Raw genomic sequence first — 20,442 nt, 5'->3', positions numbered from 1 at the left:
CTGCTGTCACCTCACCTTTCAAATTTGCACAGATCTTCGATTAACCTAAACTAGTTTAAAAAAACAAAACAACAAAACATACATCTCGAGACTAGAGACACTTTGTGATTGCTAAAGGGCTTCTATTTAATTCAATGTCACAGTGAAGAAAAGCAGACTTGCAGACTTGTCCCCGTGTCATGGTGATGAGAATGAGAACACATACAAACTTTGTTTACTTCTTAAGTGTAAAATGACGTCGGTACCGATCTCAAAACTGTGGTTGGTTTGGAGGCACGCTACGTGTCGACCCACCATACATCATAATTTACAGTACATTATTGAAGTCTGGGTTTCAATTTGACTTTTCATCAATATCATGAAGCACAAAAGTTTTTCCTTTAATAAAAGAAACCACCAAAAAAAAAGCAAGCAAAATTCACATTTACTTAAACACTTGACAGCACAGCAGCACGATTTTTGTACCAATATTAAAATATAACAAAAAATACAAACTGTACCACAATAAAATCTCACCAGCATAATTTTTTTTTCTGCGCTCATTTCACAGTAACATTTTTACAAAGCCCTATGACAAGTACACAATGATAATGTTTACTAAGGCCCTTCAAACGTAGTCAGCATTTACATTTTATATTAGTTACTTTCCCCACAAATGTGAGAACACCTGAAAAGAACATACAAAGCTGAAACTAAAATGAAGTATGTTTAGAGGTTTACGAGTCTATTTTTACAAAGGAGTATGAACGGAAGTGTATTAACGGAATGAAAGCTGGTTTTGTCGCAAAAATATTGGTGCAGCACGTTTGTAGATGTGGGTGTGCAGTCATGAAAAAATGTTTTCATGTTCTATGTACCATCTAAATTAAAGTGAAAACAACTTGCACAAGCACATTGGCAAAAAAGTCACCTGAAGATACTTTCACACACCAAGGACAAGAGAAAAAAGTAGCTTTCCCACCAGATAAAAAAAAACATTTGGATCCAAATTACAAGAGAGAATTTCAACATAAATAGGTGGAAATTTCACAACCTAAATATTTATGAACAGTGACATTGTTAATGCTTGAAAACATCATAATTGCATAAAATGAGTTTAGGTCACCTAAATTGAAGTTAAGGTAAGGCTACCATGACAAAATGGACGTGAGTGTCTACCTGCATATAAAATATGAGAGCGAGGCAAAGAATCCCATATGATCACATCAGTTGGTCTCTTGTCGGTAATGCAAGACGTAGTAGTCATGGACGTACATCAGGATGGCGAATGGTTGACCAATTATGAGTGAAATCCACACTGCAGCGTTTCCATAGTTACCGCGCAGGTTATGGCCAACAAACCAGGCTAATGGAAGCTAATGAAGAATAAAGACAACAAAATTGATGTTTATTAGGAGCGGGAAAGAAGAGATTGTATTGTAACCTCATTAGAGATCAAACGTGTCGCTGTGCTCAAAAGGTGGGCGCGGAACCATATTTGGTTGTTAAACTAAAGGCAATAGAAGAACCGGTATGAGATTTCTCCCAGACAACCAATGAGGCAAGATAATGATAAGTGACAATTTTATGGTTATTATTAAACATAATGACATTTGAGGTTACGAGTACTGGTATACATGACTATGTATTTATTTTTCATTTATGATTATGTGCACAACTAAATTCACTATTAAGTAATCATTACGTTTTATCTTTTTGTACTATTTGTAACAATAGTATCACAAAGGCAGATCCCGCAAGTCAACTCACAAAATAGAAATAAAAATACATATGGCACAATAAGTATTTTAATACACATTTACCGCATTCAGGTTCCAAATCATCTTACCTGAGCCATCATGCCCGTAAAGGCCCACAGTCGGAACATCCTCAGAGGGACACTCACCAGATACTAACACACAGATAGGGAAAAAGAACAACAGATGGCAATGAACACTTGAAACTTAATATCTGCTTCTAAAAGTTTGCATGAGCTTAGGGTTAGTTCACGGGCTCAGCTGTACCTCATGAAAGAACGCCGACAAGAAGAAGACTGCCGACTGGCTGACTCTTTTACTAAAACCTCTCCTCAGCAACGGCTTGTAAAAGTGCCTGCAACATGAACACATGACGTGGCATGTGAAACTTCAAAAAAAATAAAAATAAAAATAAAATCACAGAGTGACGCTACTTGGCATACAATATTATCTTGATATTTTACCGACAATATAATGAAACAGCTATCAAGCATTAGTCTATATACCGTGGTGCCTTGATAGCTGAGTTGAATTCATTTCTGACCATGTTTGTAATGTAGACGAGTGGAAGAACCTGTATCTCAAATCATCATTTTCTGCTCTTTCTGATGTTTGTGCCTTGGCCACCTGGGGGCAGTATAACACATATTGTTCAATACAGCTTGTGAGTATTGAAACTTTGTCTGTCTGCATGTGTTGCTCTTCCATGTGTGTTCAAATATCCATTGCTTAATGGGTTATAATACCACGACACCGATGCTATTAGTTGGCCGGTCTATGGCATTTAACAATGTATGTTAGCATTAAGCTGAACAGACTTGTTAGCCGAAGTTGAAGCTATGTATTTGTTTTACATACATGTTTAATTTTTTGTTTGACAGTTTACTTCAACAAGGAATGGCAATAAACAGCTTGAAGCCTACTTTTTGTTTAATTGTTTACTATCTGCCAAATCTCTGCTTGTGGAGTTGATTTCACTGTCACCATACAGTGCTCATACTGTATCTTAAATTTAAAACATATCTTAAAATAAAAGAACAAAACAAAAAGCTGTAAAGTAGACTCACTTGTCAAAAGACAACATTGAAAAGAACCATCGAAGGTACATCTGGTGTGTGTATGTAGGCAAAGTCGTAATCTCACACATTAAAAATACAACAATTTAGGAAATAAAAAATACTCTTTTTTTATTCCCATAAGTTTACCCCCAAAATATTATATTCTTATTAATTATATCTATTATATCTAATATCTCCAATTATATTTTTTTCAAGCTCAAGGAATTAATAGATGTTCTTGTTAGTTGTTTAGATACAGTATTCGCAATACATAAGGGATTTTATAGATTTACGTGGCTGTTTTCATTAGGCAGTGACAGTATCGATGTTTGATGCTGCATTTGATTTGATATTGTAACAAACAATGATGCAGAGATTTTATCACACCACTATTTGATACATGACGAAAGATTGGGACGGAAGATGACAGTGTTTTTTTTTTTTTTATTCAAAGGCAAATGGGAAATGACAGTTTATTGTCAGTGTGTGAACAATATTGTTTGTGAAATGAAATAATGAATACCGCACTCCCCTTTTTTCCTGATGGAAAAAGAAAGTCAAGAAAAGGACAAAATATGACATTATAGTATGTTTCTGTATATACATTTGCATCACTTTTATGTACCGTAAATTTTCTATTATCGTAATTCAAAAGAGTAATTGGAATTAAATTAAATGTAAATTGAAATGAAATTAAATTATTTCATTGACTGAAATGAAATAACGGTATTCATTAGTAGCCGTAAAAGATGACTCTGCTTTGGAAAACGATGCAGTATTTTCTCTGTTGTGTTTGTTTTTCCTTGCCTCATGTGTTGTATTTGTGACCAGCACTTTCTTTTGAGTCATTTTCCAAACGCATCATAGTGTCATGTACAGTCTGCTTGCATCAAAGCAAATGCTCCCCTGAGTTTACTTTGACGAATTTCACTGCTCCATCTCCAAATTTAAGTGTGTGAATAACTCACCGGAGACACCACTTGTGAACGGGGATGTTCCAGTTCTGCCAGAAATATGTCACCGACTCTGAGTTCCTGAAAGATGAGTCAGGAAAAAGGATACTGAGGCTTTACAGAGCCTAAATAATGGATCAGTGGGTACGACACTTTCATTAATACTGATGGAAAACTCTTTCTATCAGACACTTTTAATACCCTCTCGTACCCCCTAGGCTTTTCAAAATGATCAACTGTCACTCATCACATTCACAGTTCTGAATTACAGTAAGCAGTCCACTGAAAACCTCATGAAAATGAAAAGAGAAAACAACAACAGCAAAACCCACAGAAACAAATATTTACCACCAGTCTTTGTAGAACTGTCGGTCTCCGAAGCGCAGAAGCTCTGCTGTGAAGTTCAAAGATGAGTGGAAGAACCAGTAGAAAAACATCAACCAAAGCAAGTGGTTGGGTACCTATACACAGTCAAGGATCCATATAAACATGAGAAGCATAAACAGCACGAAATCATATAAAAGAAATGGCTTTCCATTTGTTATCAACAAAGCCCAGTATAACAGCCACCCCGTGTTTATATTTTTTACTCACAGCCAATCTTAAGAGTCTCTCAGTCATCCGAGAAAGATCCATGTCCTACAATACAAGAGAGGAAAGAGGAGAAACCGTTACACATTCAAAACAATTCGAAACCTGCCAGCCATGCTCGATGCTCACCTCCAGCGGCTTCATGGAGCTTTGAATGATGGGAATCATCCACTAGAAGAGAGAAAAAAATGTTAGGATATTATCAGACATGCACCATAATTTCAGATTCAAAGTGTTTTCAGAGCAAGTGTACCTGTTGAGTTAGACCCACTAACATCTGGATGAGGAATAGCTGGGGATAAACACACAGTTAAAATATCAATTTATTTATACTCTACTATTCCCAAGTACAGTACAGACTGTGCATAGCCTGTTATTTAATATTTTCCCTCAAAGAAGCAATTCATGTTCAAATGTGGATGCACGGTAATTTGAATTTGAAAGAAGTAGATGAATAGATGATATTTGATGATGGATGAAATATCTTCTTACCATCTCAAATAGTCTCCTTAGAAGGAAACTCATGCGGATCTTAGTGGAGCGTGGAAAGTTGAGCTCGTAGCATAGAGTCGGCGCAAAGGCAAAATAGTACAGGTCTACAGATACACAATAAGGATGTGACATTTTGAATATGAATTTAAAGTAAGAAGGAGCAATCAATACAGTAATGGAAAAAATAATGATCACACAAACAAAATAAAAGTAAGCACCCCTGATAGTAAGGTTGCCAGGGTAACACACTTTTTGGTCATCTGTATTGGAGTACTTCGATGATGGACCTATGGACAAAAAAAAAAAAGAAAAAAAAAAAAGAATACATGAAGGTCTACCACAGATCAAATTGAAAATAATTAATGCTGTGGTAACATATGTTTGCCTATAGATGTCACTGTAAGCACACAAGCAAAGGATAGAGCCACAGTTTTGTGTGAGTGTGTGTGTAACTTACAAGATAGTGACCTCGCCAGTTTCTTGGCCTTAATGGTGCTCAGCTCCCGACACCACATATTGACATCCTTATAGGAGTAGAGCTTTAGGAAGAGAATGGTGTAAGTACTGAGCACAAACACACCTCCAACTGAAAGAAAGGAAGAGAGCATGGCATGTTAACATCCAATGTGTGAATGGCACAGTGAGAAGTATGTTGTGAGACAGGGGATGGCGCAATAGTTTGCCTGCAGAGGGTCACACACACACTTTATCGCACTAATACAATTGCACACAAATGAAGACTGCTGTGCCAGCAGGGTAAGGTGCAGGTCAGAACACCTGGCGTCAAATCACAGCCGATCCTATTCGTATGCCATCTGTCTCTCTGGCGAATGTAGCCTCCAGACAAGCTACTGGTGATCACAGTGACACACACACATAACGATGACATAAACTTTCCATCCAAGTCATAAAACTGCCATTAAGCTCACAAACAGTTTCTCTGATATATCCCTATTTTAAACAATCAATACATGAATGTAAAAAAAAGAATGTCACTGGGAATCCTTAAAGATATTAGACAATTTGCTTGTATATTGTTACTCTCCAATGAATAGCCTCTCTATCTGCTGTTTTTTTTAACCAAAACAAAAGAATAGTAGTTTTTGTTCTTAAATAATTTGAAAAAAATAAAACATATTTGGATTGCAGTAGTATGTTGATTTTTTAATATATGGTCTGGCAAACCACTTCCAGGGAGGCAAGTCAGAATCTGGGGACGTCCATGGGCTCTAAACTTCAGGTAATCATTGACTACAAATGATTTTCGGTTCAATATCACTTTGAAGTGCCTTTGGTGTCCTCATCAGAATCACTCTGCCAACATTAAAATGTTGTAGAAGAATGACACTCTGAGGTCTTATTACAAGTGGCCAAACATTTGCACACATACCAGTAAAATGGTACATATAAAATGCATTTCTCTCATGTTATACCATTTTTTACCCCATCATATGTGTGTGATTTTGGCATATCACTGTCCACCTTTGTCATTAAGTGAATGCCCACCATGTCCTCATAGAATGTAAATATTAGCCAAAAATGTCCACCCTGTCACCAAGCTAACATATTTTGCCGTTTGCATGTACAGTATGTTGTCTGCTCGTAGTTAATCGAAAGTGTGGTAGCTTGACCAATATGCATTTCGAAGACCATTACATCATCTTTATGCAATGACCACGAAGTTTAATGGAAAATATTTGGGGGGATGAATTGGGGAGGCCTCAAAGGCACCTCGTGGTGATACTGACACCCTCAGGATCCAAGTTTAACATTTTCTTATATTTACAATGACATCGCTTTGTCAAAACACTTCTGCATCCACAAAATCGAGGTAGTCCACATAAAAGGCTGTAATTCCTAAATAGAATATATTGTCAAACTCCACTTGTCACTTCTGGACCTAATGATATGCCGTATGTCTGTCTAAGACCCAAAGACCAATGGTAACAAGTAAAAATAAATAAATAAATAAATAAAATGTTGGGGTGGATGTGTTGAGCATAGCAAGTGCAACGACTAGAGTTTTGTTCTTTCCCTTTTTATATTGGCCGCTGTGGAGGCAAGTGTGTGTGCACACACACTTGGTGGCCTTAAATACACACACACCTGCCCTCTTGTACTGCCCTTCCGGTGTGAACAGCAGAGCTAGGAGGAGAACAGACAGATGGGCTAACTCCTTTACTCATTCACCTCCCAGTAAGAGGAAAGGACAGGACCAGAGGGGAGGAGAGAAGACAAAAAGCAGAAGCAACACTTGCTGCCTTCTATGATGTTTGGACATTAAACTAATCTCAATGCCAAGTCAACATCTCAGCATAATACATGCAATAGAACAACTAAATTACCATGCATTTGCAAGAAACCTATTATCAGCCTCATAATATGTCTCATAAAATTATACATGGCTGCACTAGAGCGATGACTAAAGGACAGGAGCAATGCCAAGAATGTGTACTCGCCATACTGTATTATGTTAATGGCGTGAAACTTTTGGGAGTTAGGTGACAACAGTGACCTTGATGGGGATTTGATCTAAATCTGCCAGCTGACTATAGAGAAGGGCAAAACAACTTTAAAAACATTTGCACCCAGCCTGAGGAAGGGACTCTGTGCACAGGTTTCTGAGAGGACACTTACGTACATAGTACACTCACGCATGGACACACACACGCACGTGCACACAAACAAAACTGCAAACAAATGTCCACAGTCCAATACAGCAAGGGAAGCACCGACTTGGACATCCTGGAGACGAAAGAACTGCTAAATATGGACATTGCAGTCATAACTACATAGGAAGGCCAAGTCCTCAAGCAGTTGATTACAGAGTAGTCTACCACCATGTAAAACCAGACGCAAAAAGACAGGTGGCTTGTACCGGTAAATGACAGTAAGCAATGACTTTACAGTGGAATCGGCTGATGGATGTTCAGGATTTTTTTTTCTCTTATGACGTAATGGAAATAAGAACTAATCCGAAGCCAGTGTTCCAGGGTAAACTTTACTATACAGACAATGCTTTAAGTAACATTTTAACATTACATTATTATCAACAAGTGCAATGTAAAATTTTAAACCTGAAAGCAATAAATTGGGTTACTCGTCTCATTAAGCAACTGCTGCAACCCGATGAGTTTTCCAGTTTAATTTTCAGTTCTATGATGAGCATCACTCTTTTCCATTATGCGATCAGCGGAACCCATTTGTGATTGCGTGACAAAAAACATACAAAAAAAAAAAATGTTTGTGTTATTGGGTGTTCTGTGATATTTAGCATGAAACACTGCTTTCGATGCTCAGTCAGCAGTTTCACGAGATTTCTGCCTTGCACATATGAGAAAAGTTCGATGAAAATGTCAGAAAAAGTTCCAAGAATAATGTCAATGTCACAAAAAACTGATTTCCCTTCCGTGTGTGCCAGACGATCAACTAGCACGACTACAAAGTGAGGCTGCGGCTTTTGCTTCGTTGGGTGTGCGAGAGGAGAGGCGCAAGATGTGGCAAGGACACTTGTGGCTGCTTCACCATGACACTGAAGGCGTGGCAGAGAAGGCTGAGCGAGTGTTTTCCACTCCAGTGGAATTGCTTTGAAAGGAATTACTTGTAGTTTGGATTTGAAATATGCCTTTTGTGACAGCAGTTTTTGTATTAATGTTCTGTATTAATTTGTAATTGTATTAACAATTACATTTTTTCAATTTTTCAAATTTTGTGTTATCATAAAATCTGACCATGTATACTCAATGTTAGAGTATTATGAAGCCTACTGTGCGTGCATTAATTTTATGGTTTCCAGTGTGTGTCTATAGTTTACATCAGACAGAAAGACTGTGAACTCCTGATGACCCTTTCCTACAAACCATACACTCTTTTTGGCAGCACAAGCCTCCTCCTATACTTGCCTTCACTTCCTCCGCCAGCTGGATAAAATCCAGTCATGACCAACTGGTCCATTACCACTAACAGACTCCAATTATGACAGGCTTATAGGAGACGTCTTTTACTGCACAATCAAATGGGCCGGCTGCTTCTTTGAAGGACAAAGATAGGAATGCCCACTTAATCTTTACTGCAATGACATATTTTCAATTTCGCACATAGGTATGTTGCAGGCACTCACTGAGGACAGATGACAATGCAGTACAGGTACTCCAGTCAGCTAGCCTACCACATTGCTATCTAGTTAGTAACCAGTTGAGAGCCATGAGAAATTGTATTTTAATCACAGTAAAAAAACAAACAAAAAAACATCTTACCTGGGGTCGTGGAGGGCACCAAGAGTACCACTGCGGCAGGAAATGTTAGCATGACAGCCAAATTAACACTATGGACAAGAAAGCCCACACGCTCGCTGAATGAACCCTAGGCAGGTGGAGAAAAAAAAGACACACAGGGTTAGGGTGGTTAGTTGTAATAAATAAGCAAGCCACCAATGTCAGACATATTGTGCCTCGACTGACATTATAGGTACCTATATAGTGGGTGATTGATTTGATTATTGGAGTATAACACGAGTGCATGATGACTTCATGAAGGTAAAGTTTTAAAAGGCTTTTGTTTCATAACAGATAGAGCATGACTGAATGTCCTAAATGCAGATGGTGAAATTATTTTAGTGTTTTATTGGCAACTGGGAGGGTTAGTCAGTATTAGAGGCTGGTTTTGGAAAAGTCATAAAAAAACATACAGGGTTTTGCCACTTACCTTTGACAACTGTCTCTCAGTATAAAGGGCCACCATGATAAACGCATTGGACACTGTTGAAAACAATGAGTCAACAAATGACAATGTCTTTCCTTACAAAATGCTGTTGTCCATAATAGCAAGTATAGCATAGCATGATGCAAGTTTTACCATAACAGAACTTACACTACTACAAAATGCAACAATACTTGAAGCAGGAAATTATTTCAGCAACAAATTTGGTGACCCAAGGAATGACAGTTATTGACTAACTTTTTTTTACATTCACAACAGAGACTATTAGAATTTTTACAAGCAATTGTTCCTCCCTTAAAACAAGCACAGAAACATTCTTAGCTTTGGTCTCACAAAGACATACATGATCACACTCAATTTAACAGCAATCCTGCTAAAAGAAATGAACTAGCACTAACAGACCGTACGGGTTGCCATGCATGCATACACAAGTATTACAAGTAATTTCCACTGTTTTGCTTCACTGGAGAAGGTTTATTAAATGTCGGCATTTATAATACTGGCTTCTCTTATCACTGGTGTGTAAAATGTGATACATCATAGATCAGGTTTCGGATTCCATCAGGTTTAGCTCGAAAAGTATAGTGCAATGACATCCTGAAATACATGGAGGGCTTTAATCTATTCTATTGTATTGTCTTCATTATGATAAAGGAGTATTAGCATAACATGCATTTAAAAGTATATAGAGATGAGTTATGTATCTTTGTCTATGAGTTATGTATCTTTGTCTATTTTCTGTGAGCTCCACTTGGGGAATGGGAGTGATGAGTACTAGAAAATAAAGTTGAGTCAGGCGGTACAAAAGCAGCATATGTTGCTTCATTCCTTTGCAGCACAACACCTATGCGGTATATCAGTATATAGGCCAAGTGGGCATTCCTCAGGAGACCAAGGGAGCTGCACCACTGCAGACTTTCACCTTATATATCACAAAAATTCAAAAAATATATACTGTATGTGCCTCTGTCTCTCTTAAGCAAAGGAAAGTTAAGTCACTTTCTCATGGTCTGTGGTCGAGTTAATTATAATTTATATCTAATCTAATAACATGGTCCTTAAATTCCCAAAACTTAATTTCCCAATGTGTAATTCCCATGCTAAAAAAACCCGTACTGAATCAGGTTAATATTTTTGAGGACATTATAATGTTTTATGGATCACTGTCAATGATCATTTGACAATGATTTTTGCCTTCAGGATAATCTAAGATGTACGTGTATAGTACCTACCAATTATCAGGCACACCGCTGGCCAGCTATAGGGGTCCTTCAAGAATAAGGAAATCACTTGAATAGGGTCCACCAGAACCCCATATCTGTTAAAGCAGAATAGTAAAATGATTAAGAAAGTGTTGAATTGAAAAACTGCAATCACCAAAGCAGTTTCTCTTCAAAACAGCAAAACAGAGTATATTGTAATGTAAAATATGTCAAATAAATGAATAAGAAACAGTTGGTGGAACGCCAAGATTGTCCCGTGCGGCTCTCGCCCTCTGAAAATGCGTGCGTGTCGTGCTCTTATAAAATACAGCTCGTTTGTAGCTGAAGGAAAGGAAACGCTTGACGCAAACGGCAACCCGGAACTCTTTTTTTCCCATGGGGGAATTATGTCAAGAAGCACCACTTAAGCTCATTATTTTATTGATTTCGACTCTCTGGCATGTACTACTGTAACACATGATTTAGACTGTAGCACATGATTTAGTTGCCAATTTATATTTACATTTTTTATATGAATTTTAGGACTGCATATATTATTTTGTATTTATTATTTTTCTAACATGTTGCAATATTGTTTTGTGAGTACCGGTATATATTCATTTATTTGTATTCTGCTTAAGTATTTGTTCCTTTTTGAGTTGATTTGGTACAGCGCATTTCCTGAGCGAAGAAGAAAAGAGACAGAGAGGTGAATTAGAGCGAGGCTGTTCATGTCTGAATAAGGACAAAACAAAACACTGCCGTGTCGGTTGCCAGAAGAAATACATAAACTCAAACCTATACCGTACATAAACTCAAACCTATACTGTAACCCGCCATACCACGGCTTCCGAAGATAAGGTAGAACAACTTTTAAGGGTTACACAACCAACAACGTCACGACTATCACCGGGGCTCTCTGTGTCAGATGAACAATTCATCCTCAGACTCGTCAATATTTTGAAGCAGATGAAATGTCTCCTCTACTCTATAAGATTATTTTATATAGATCATGGTGAGCAGCAGTGTTTATCAATGCTGCCGCTAGTTGCTCTGGAAAACTTAATCACGCAATAAAAAAATTGACGGTGTCAAAAATACATTACATTAACGCCGTTAATAACGCGTTTAACTGACACCACAATTTGTTTTTAAATTATGTTCCTGGCTTTCAACGCTAAGCCGAGAATCTTTACAAAAGGCAGGCAATAATTTCATTTATTATGGCAGGGAAATGAGGAAGTGATTTGCAGAGGTGGGCATTCCGTCAGATTGACGGACCAGTACTGACGGACGCCCGTTTTACTGACAATTGACAAATGACGGACTAAGCCAGGGGTCTTCAATCCTATTCCCCTAGGGCCGGTGTCCTACCTGTTTTCCATCTGTCCCTGCTGCAACACACACCTGATTCAAATGATCAGGATCGTTATCCATCTTCTGCAGACCTTTGGTGAATATCTGTAGCAGGTAGAGATGGAAAACAGGCAGGACACCGGCCCTCGAGGAACAGGATTGAAGATTCCTGGACTGAGCACTGGCAGAAGTAGATAGTTGTTAGAGTAATCGTCAGTAACCGGGTCAAGTACAGATGGACGTCTAAGTCCGTCATATTCCGAAAAATCTGGTACTTGTAACGAATTACTGAATATACTTACAGTATTACACAACCTCAAGTTATCAGACATTTAACACCAGCTGTTATGTTTCAGTCTGATGGCATTCCAGTAGCTAGCTTGTAACGTATTGACTATGGAAAGTGTTACAAGAGCTGACCTTTCCACCGGAAATACTTAATGCCTCACCATGCATAAAGTTCTTTGACCTAGTAAAATACATTTAATGGAATGAGAAGATTATATAGTAACAGTTGTATATACAGACATTATTTAAAAGATAAGCATAATTACCTTAACAGGTTTTCTAGGAAGAGTCGGGCATTGCTAAGTACCTGAAACAAAAAAATAATAGTTACAGTTGCATGTGTTTCTTTTGCAAAATGGCACTTTTCACTTGCTCTCGGTTGCTTTTTTCATTATTTGGATACATTTTCTATTTTCTTCACCATTCAACTTTTCTTGCCCTCCATCATACTTTTTTCTCTTGTAATTCTTTTTTTTAATCTCTCTGGCTCACTTTCTCTATTTGTGAATGGATGGTGATATCTCATTACCCCACACAAAGGCTCCATGCCTGGAGATGGGACAGAGGTTCAGTAGGAATGAAGAGAAAACCTCTCGTGATGAACACAACGATCTATGTTCAAAGGCTGGATTAGCAGCAGGCAGGCTTTGCTACAGCCTCATCCCTGCTCCTATTCTCTCACATTCAGTCTGTTATTTGAGCAGAGAAGACGGAATTCTGTAAAATGTGGTAACATAACATTGTGCTATATCTAGAAATAGTCTGGGTTGCGAGTACATAAAGTGCATTTTATCTTGACTGAGGTAGATCTGACCACACTGTCAAAATTACTCACAGCACATTAAGGGGACTATCGATCGAAAACAAAACACCTTGCCAAGATGTATATTTATACAGTGTTCAAGCTGGCAAACGACCAATTCTGACAATGAATAAGACAAAGTGAGTTTTCTTAAAAGAAAGTGTTTATAAAAGTCTACTCACTCATTTCTTTTTTTTTTTTTAATTACATTATTCAGGGCATAATACGTTTGGGATGCAAATATACTATATAATATTTAAAGTCATTAGCCTTATCGTAGTTAATAAAGTTATTCCTTGGTGGCAATGCCAATTTGTTGCACTATTTTTTCAATGCCCACCTGAAGATAATAATAATGTAACTTCTCATCAAATATTCAAATAAATGGATATGTCATGGACAGCATTGGCCTCGTGTGGGTTTTCTCTGGACACTGCATGCGGATTCATCCCACATTCCAACAACATGCATGTTTGGTTAATTCATCTATATATAGTGCCCCTGTCCTCATTAGGGTTACGGGTGAGCTGTACCCTATCCCTGTTGACTTTGGGTAGGAGGCGGGAATACCTTGGACTGGTCACCAGCCAATTGCAGGGCACATATTTGACCAACCATTCCAAAATCACATATGTTGGGCTCACTGAAGACAGTAAATTGTTCATAAGTGTAAATGTCAGATAAGGTTGTTTGTCCATATGTGCCTGCGATCTGCTGGCAACAAGTCCAGGTTGTGTCCCTTTTCTCATCCAAAATCACCTGCTACCTTAATAAGGATGAGCAATATTGAAAATAGATGGATGGGCGTGTCCAGGATGTGCATATCATTACAAGCGTTCTCTTACCAGCATTACCACACACCAGTTTAGAATCCCTCTGTAGTTACTGAAACCACTGGATGAAGTCAGTAGGGACTCTTGTGTCTTGTGACAGCTTGATGGGGTAAGAATAAAAACGACAGTTGAATGAATGAGTTGACATTTAGGTGTGGCTGCACTGGAACTATTTGGCAGACTTTTATTGTAAAATCATGTTTGTACAACTCCTGGCGAACTCTGACTCTATTCAAACAACAGGGAGAGAATAGCGACCGTTTACACAGTTGATTTAAAGGGGAAGTGAACCCCCAAAAAACTCTTGACAAAAATATGTTCTATTTCCTAGCCTTCACTAGTCAAAATGCGCCCTTCTGATTAATATTGCATTTGTGGAATATGAGTTAAAGTGGAAGTCAACGCAAACATTTTTTTTTTTCAAGAATATGGTCGATGCAGGCGGCACAGTCGTCGACTGGTTAGCACGTCGGCCTCACAGTTCAGAGGTCGTGGGTTCTATCACGGCCCCGTCCTTCCTGCATGTTCTCTCCGTGCCTGCGCAGGTTTTCTCCGGGTACTCCGGTTTCCTCCCACATTCCAAAAACATGCATGGTAAGTTGATTGGACACTCTAAATTGCCCCTAGGTGCGGTTGTGAGTGTGTGTGTTTGTTTGTCTCTGTGTGCCCTGCGATTGGCTGGCAACTAGTTCGGGGTGTCCCGTGCCTGCTGCCCGATGACAACTGGGATAGGCTCCAGCACGCCCGCAACACTTGTGAGGACAAGCGGTATAGATAATGGATGGATGTTCTATGCAAGCCCACTAGTTGATACTGGACATTCGGATAAATATTGCATTTGTGGAATAAGTGTTAATCCACTAGTTTTTAGCCATCTGTAGGGGCAGCCATTTTGTCTTCTGTCAACTGAAAATGACATCACAACTGGTCGACAGAAGACAAAATGGCCGCCGCCATAGATGGCTAAAAACGAGTGCATTTTACTGCTTAACTTATATTCGCAAAATTAATCGGAATGCCATGTTTCAACTAGTGGACCTGCTGGGAACATATTCTTGAAAAAATATGTTAAGGTTGACTCATATAGCAAAATCCACCCGTTTTTAGCCATCTCTGAGGGCGGCCATTTTTCCAATTTCTGTCAACCGAAAATGACATCACAGCTGCTCAGGGCTCAATTAACGACCAATCACGGCTCACCCTTTTTCTGAAGCTGTGCCATAGAACTTAAGAAAATTTGGGAGTTGACTTCCCTTTAAATCCTTGGATGCCACATGCTTAGCCAATCATATCAAGATGGCCAAAATTGATTAGACTATGCCTGTTGCACCCGATCATTTTTTCAGGTTAGCCACCACTTGGCATTTAGATTTGGTTTACATGCCTATTCTTTCAGCACGTACGTCAGTGTTTAACCTCAAACATTTATGTCTGAGATATAACAAGGGGTAGTCGTAGTTCTAGTAATGATAACAAGTCCGGTACCACAGTAAACTAGCTAACATGCACATATAGCCGATGCTGGATCCAAAACAACATAACATACTTTCGGTAAGTTATATATTTTTAATACTCTATATAACTCACCTTAATCTGTCATTTATGTCATTGTTACGTTTCTTTTTGTCACATTTCGTCGTGGGCCGGACTGTCTCCCACAAGCGGTCAACTTTGCCTGCCTCGCTGTCCGTCTTTCTGTCGGCGGCCACCGAGAGCTGACTCGCCGACCTACACTTCCCATTCATCGGCTGCAGACTCGCTCCTCTCCCGACCGCAAACGTGGCCCGTCTCCTGCGACTGAAGGCCCCGGTAATGTCCATATCGCCCATGGTGGCTAAACCAAAGTTTAAGACGAAAGTTCCGTTCGCTCCTTCACTTCGAGAAGTAACATACTTGATGCTGCGTGGAGTCACGCGGGCGTGGAAGCCCAATAAAAACGGGAAGGAAGTACTCTATCTGTCAAGCAAATCCACCCTAAAGTCAAATTTCCGCACTGTCCCAAAACAGGTAGGAGTGTCATGAAGTCACTGGAATTGTGACGCAAGAAGAAGGCAGCGCTGTAATCTGACACTGTAACTCACTGACTGTGTCTGAAGGAGTATCCACAGTAGACAGACAGACTAAGCAGTTTTCCCCTTACGTTGATTGAACCGAGGCACCCAATTTACATTAAAAAGTACGAATGCTGAAATAATGTCGACCTCATATTCCCCCACAAATGTAATGTAACAGTGTGGAATCTGGCCTGTTAGATTGAAAACAAATTACACTTTGAGGAAAATGACTTCTTCAATTGTATGTATTACAACAGCTGGATACACAGGTTTGTTGTACATTCTAGGAATTTCCAACTGAGGCGCATATTTTTACATTTGAAACACCTAATGTTAGCCACCACTAAACAAAAAAATCTCAATAATATGCTCGGTGTCCTGGAAATAATGATGATTTTAGTTTACTCACAAAATGACTCACTATAAAATCTGGATCTTGTCAATTGAAAATATACTTGTCAGTATAAAATTGTGTTTATTATTTTGTTGTGTTATCCAAGTGGAAACAGATTGAAACAAAAGTTAACTTTGCCAGCTAGTTGAAGAACAATCATTTGTTGCACCTACCGCCCGAGGTCACATAAGCGCAAGTCGCAAGTCATAACCCTCGATTCTCAAGCAAGTCCCCTACCTCTTCCTGTCGATTGCTGGCATATTCATCGATGAACAAAGATGCAGTACATACTGTACTCGAAAACACTTTTGTGCCATGGCAAGTGGTTGCCGATCAATGCACTATTGGGCAGGATTCTTTGCACACTTAATTAAGGGGAAACATATCTGTAAAAATAGATAAAATATGTCAAGGACAAATGATTGGCGAATTATTGCAATTATCCTGGTAACCTAGTTAGAACGGTTAATAATAATGGCTCCTTGTGGAACGACTTAAAGTATTAGATTCTCAGATCAAAAGTGGACTTTGATCAAACACAGCACTTAACAGAACTTTCTTATTTAATGCTGTTACTGGGGCAGCACAGTGCTATCGTAGTTTGCACAGTCGTAAGGTTGTGTATCCGAGTCTTGGCTAGGGCCCTGGTGAGGGAAAGTTTCACATTCCAAAGCTGTCCATAGTATGTCAACTGAAGACTATAAATTACTCGCATGGTGAGAGTGTGAGTTTGTTTGTCTATAGCGTTTGCTGCCCTGCGATTGGCTGGCTCCCAGTCCAGGGTTTACCCTCTCGTCCAGTGTCAGTTGGAATAGGCTCCACATCTGTGAAGTGTGAACCTATTGAGGACAAGCTGTATAGAAATTGTTTGCCAAAAACTTGGCATTAGAAATTGAATTTAACTACCGTAGCGCTATGAAAGTATGTACTCATCCTTCAATTTAATGACCAACTAAAAAGTTTGAGTTCGAACTCTGTTATCCTCCTTATCGTGATGAAACTACCTGAAAGAGTTCCTTCGATGAGACTGGCCATTCTGTCGTTTCTTCTTCAGTGTGCTTTTACATATCAAGGTGGCAAGTGATCACTGGCATTGATTCAGCTTTATCAGTCCTCTCTGTTGCAACGGTTGTCTTTAAGAGTAATGAGGTTTTGGTGCCTGTGCTTGTTGGGATAAGAGATCAGGATCATAGATCAATTACAACTTTATAAGTTATTGTACATCCAACTCTTCAACTTTTAATTGCAACCTCGAACACATACCATTTCAGCATTCTGGTTGACCTCAGTTTTTTTTTCATATTGTGGCACAATTTTTCTTCTAGGAAACAATTAAATGTTTCCGAGTGAAAGCGTGACCATCATAAAACCTTTTATTGATTGAACAGTAAATCTTCAAGTTTCGCTTTAACATTCTCACCTGGTACACAGGTATAAAATGCATTTCACGCTGTGTAATAAAACTATATATAAAATAAAATGAAACTGTCTGGGAATTGTAGCGTATAGTAAAGAGCTACGCTTGTGGATGACAGTTATCTGTTATACAAGTTTAAAACCAAGCAATGCTGGATATTTGAGCAATGAAACATGTACTCACACTTAACGCTTATGACATATGAAGGATCAACATGCAGAGGTTCTGCATGTACCTGCAAGGTTAGACTCTGCCTATTAGAACTGGCTGACTAAGTAGTGAACATTTCTGTTCTTGTATTGTTGTTATTTCAGCCATTTTGTACTGTGCAGCCAGGACAAATACTGCATGTGTATCCCACTTTAACGGCTACTCTATCGCTATGTTGGAATAGGCTCAGCTTGCTCAGTTCTATGGTGTTAATCACACTTTTCTTCTTTCTGAAAATAGCCAAAGAAAATGCGAATCCCACTTTCTGAGTTAATCCTTTTGGTCCTCACATCTGAACTGAAGTCTCATAAGATTTGCCGAAGTCTCAAGTGATAGTCTGATGTCTCGGTCCAAAGATGGTTTAACCTTCAAATTTATGTGTAACTGAGATCAATTTTATTGTTATTGTTGGCATAGTTTTGTGACGCCATTGTATTACGACGATAGAAAAAGTTAGAAAGTTGGGTCTGTAGTTGTACTTTTTCCCAAATAAGTCTCCCTCAGCCTAGAAACCACTCTGTTGCGTGCAAGTCTGCTAATGCGCCACAGATCCAGTTATTTTTGATAACAGCTAGCCATATAAAATTGAGAGAATAAGAGGTTTTAGCAATCCATTATTTATGCCTTACCCCAGGGCCTCAAAAGACTTTTTTTTTCTCCCAAAAGCTGTGCCTCTGAGCAGAACACAATCTAGCTCTCTGCCTTTAGAAAATTGAACTCTTATTGTATACTCTCACCTTTCATCTCTTCGTTAGCTATACTCATGTCATCCCTAACCGATTAAAACTCATCTGGTTATAGCTTACATCTTTCTTGGAAAACTCCCCTCACTTTATGGGACTGTGTGGACGTATTCAGATCCCCTCGGCATTTTAGTTTAGAGCTATTTGCATTACAGCCAATTCTGCCTCAAGGGTTATAATATTGACATTTAGCTACCTAAACATCCCAACACTCACTCATGGTTTGTCGAAGGAGGAGGAGAGCGAGCGTGATTGAAAACATAGATACAGTATAAAGCAATAGATGTGAAGACAGGAGATAAATATAGAGAAAAGCAAGATGAAGGTGGGGGAGACGATACTGAAGACAGAGCGATATCACACTTTCTACCTACTGTATATCTCCATCTCTCTGCCTCCAGCTGGGGCGGCAGAAGGAGCGGGAGATAGCGTTTGCCCTTGCAGGCTGTAATGAAGCAGTGGAAGGATAGATGAGTCACTTGTACACGGGCGGAGGAGAAATCCACACTCTAACATCATTCAGGTCACCTGAGTGATGTTGCATGAACTCGTGTTTGTGTGTGGGTGTGGATCTGAACAAGAGCGTGTGTGTTTTTGAGTCAGCGATGGCTGGAGGTTTGGTGTCCGTCTGAGGGACAACTGAGACAGATGTTGATTATATAGGAGACTTGATGGAGTAATAAAGATGCTTCAAGATAAGCAGTATGTGATAAAGGACGATGTGATCCATGCTGTAACATGCACAGGCATTTTTGTCTTGAAAAGCAATCAAAGCCTAATGAATGGTGTTACTTGGCTGCAGCCAGCTGAGACCCTTTCGCTGACTAAATGAACTGAAAAAGGAACAAAATGGGGAGGTAAAGCACCTACAGTTTTCTGTGGTGGTTCCATCTTGAAATGCTAATGCTCAATAAAGAGCAAAGTTTGGTGTAGCACTATTTTGGAATCCATTGCGCATGTTGACGAATGTGTACAGCTTGTGGTTTGAATATTAGATTGGTTCTTTCTCTCATGGGTTTCCAGATTAACTGTGCCGTGGATGATCCAGGATACTGTGGGACAATGTCCAATTTCTCTGAATACGTCCCACCATTATTATTTATTACTTAGAAGTACTATATATCTATGCTAGCAATGTATAACGAATGGCAGAATAATTAAGTACTCTTCCATTGGATGGCAGAATGTTAAATACATCCACCTGTTGCCGTTCATGCAACAGAATAGGTCATGGCTTTGTTCAAGTATATTAACGCTGTGTTCAGTTAAACAGACCCAGGTTTCACACTGAGTAATCAGTGTGTGAGCAATTGAGATGACATAAGCATTAATTCAGTATTATCCATTGTTAATAATGAATTCTTGTATCTATTTATTATCTAGAAAGGACATTTGTCCAAAGTCCATACCCTTTCTTAACCATCATACAAGTGTAAAAAAAAAGTAAAACCATGTATGTGTATTTGAATGTGAAGACATTAAATCAAATTAAATTATCCCTTGTGAGACCACAGATTTATATATATATATATATATATATATATATATATATATATATATATATATATATATACACACAGTTATGTTTATAGTG

The 20,442-nt window shown here is 38.8% G+C and overlaps 1 protein-coding gene and 1 long non-coding RNA gene across 4 annotated transcripts in view; one reads left to right on the top strand and one right to left on the bottom strand.

Moving 5' to 3' along the window:
* Positions 1-101: 101 nt before the first annotated feature.
* Positions 102-16,129, bottom strand: LOC147143692 (diacylglycerol O-acyltransferase 1-like). The gene is made up of 17 exons (XM_086037720.1): positions 15,618-16,129; positions 14,043-14,130; positions 12,662-12,702; positions 10,782-10,867; positions 9,535-9,587; positions 9,087-9,192; positions 5,288-5,416; positions 5,049-5,117; positions 4,831-4,934; positions 4,592-4,630; positions 4,468-4,509; positions 4,342-4,386; positions 4,096-4,208; positions 3,763-3,828; positions 2,004-2,091; positions 1,829-1,891; positions 102-1,355 (listed from the first exon to the last, which is right to left on the bottom strand). The coding sequence occupies exons 1-17, from the start codon at positions 15,857-15,859 to the stop codon at positions 1,206-1,208; spliced, it is 1,524 nt and encodes a 507-aa protein (XP_085893846.1). The 5' UTR covers positions 15,860-16,129; the 3' UTR covers positions 102-1,205.
* LOC147143690 (uncharacterized) overlaps positions 15,207-20,442 on the top strand; it is a 141,801-nt gene continuing 136,565 nt past the window's right edge. For all 3 annotated transcript variants that reach the window (XR_015087819.1, XR_015087817.1, XR_015087818.1), the window contains exons 1-2: positions 15,207-15,581; positions 15,693-15,839. This is a non-coding gene — a long non-coding RNA (uncharacterized LOC147143690). The remainder of the gene's footprint in view (positions 15,582-15,692; positions 15,840-20,442) is intronic.

The sequence above is a fragment of the Filicampus tigris genome, chromosome 8 (assembly GCF_054856515.1).
Source record: "Filicampus tigris isolate MCC_2025a chromosome 8, RoL_Ftig_1.0, whole genome shotgun sequence".
Taxonomy (NCBI): domain Eukaryota; kingdom Metazoa; phylum Chordata; class Actinopteri; order Syngnathiformes; family Syngnathidae; genus Filicampus; species Filicampus tigris.
Note: the sequence above shows the minus strand (reverse complement) of the source record. Positions and strands in the feature narration are given on the sequence as shown.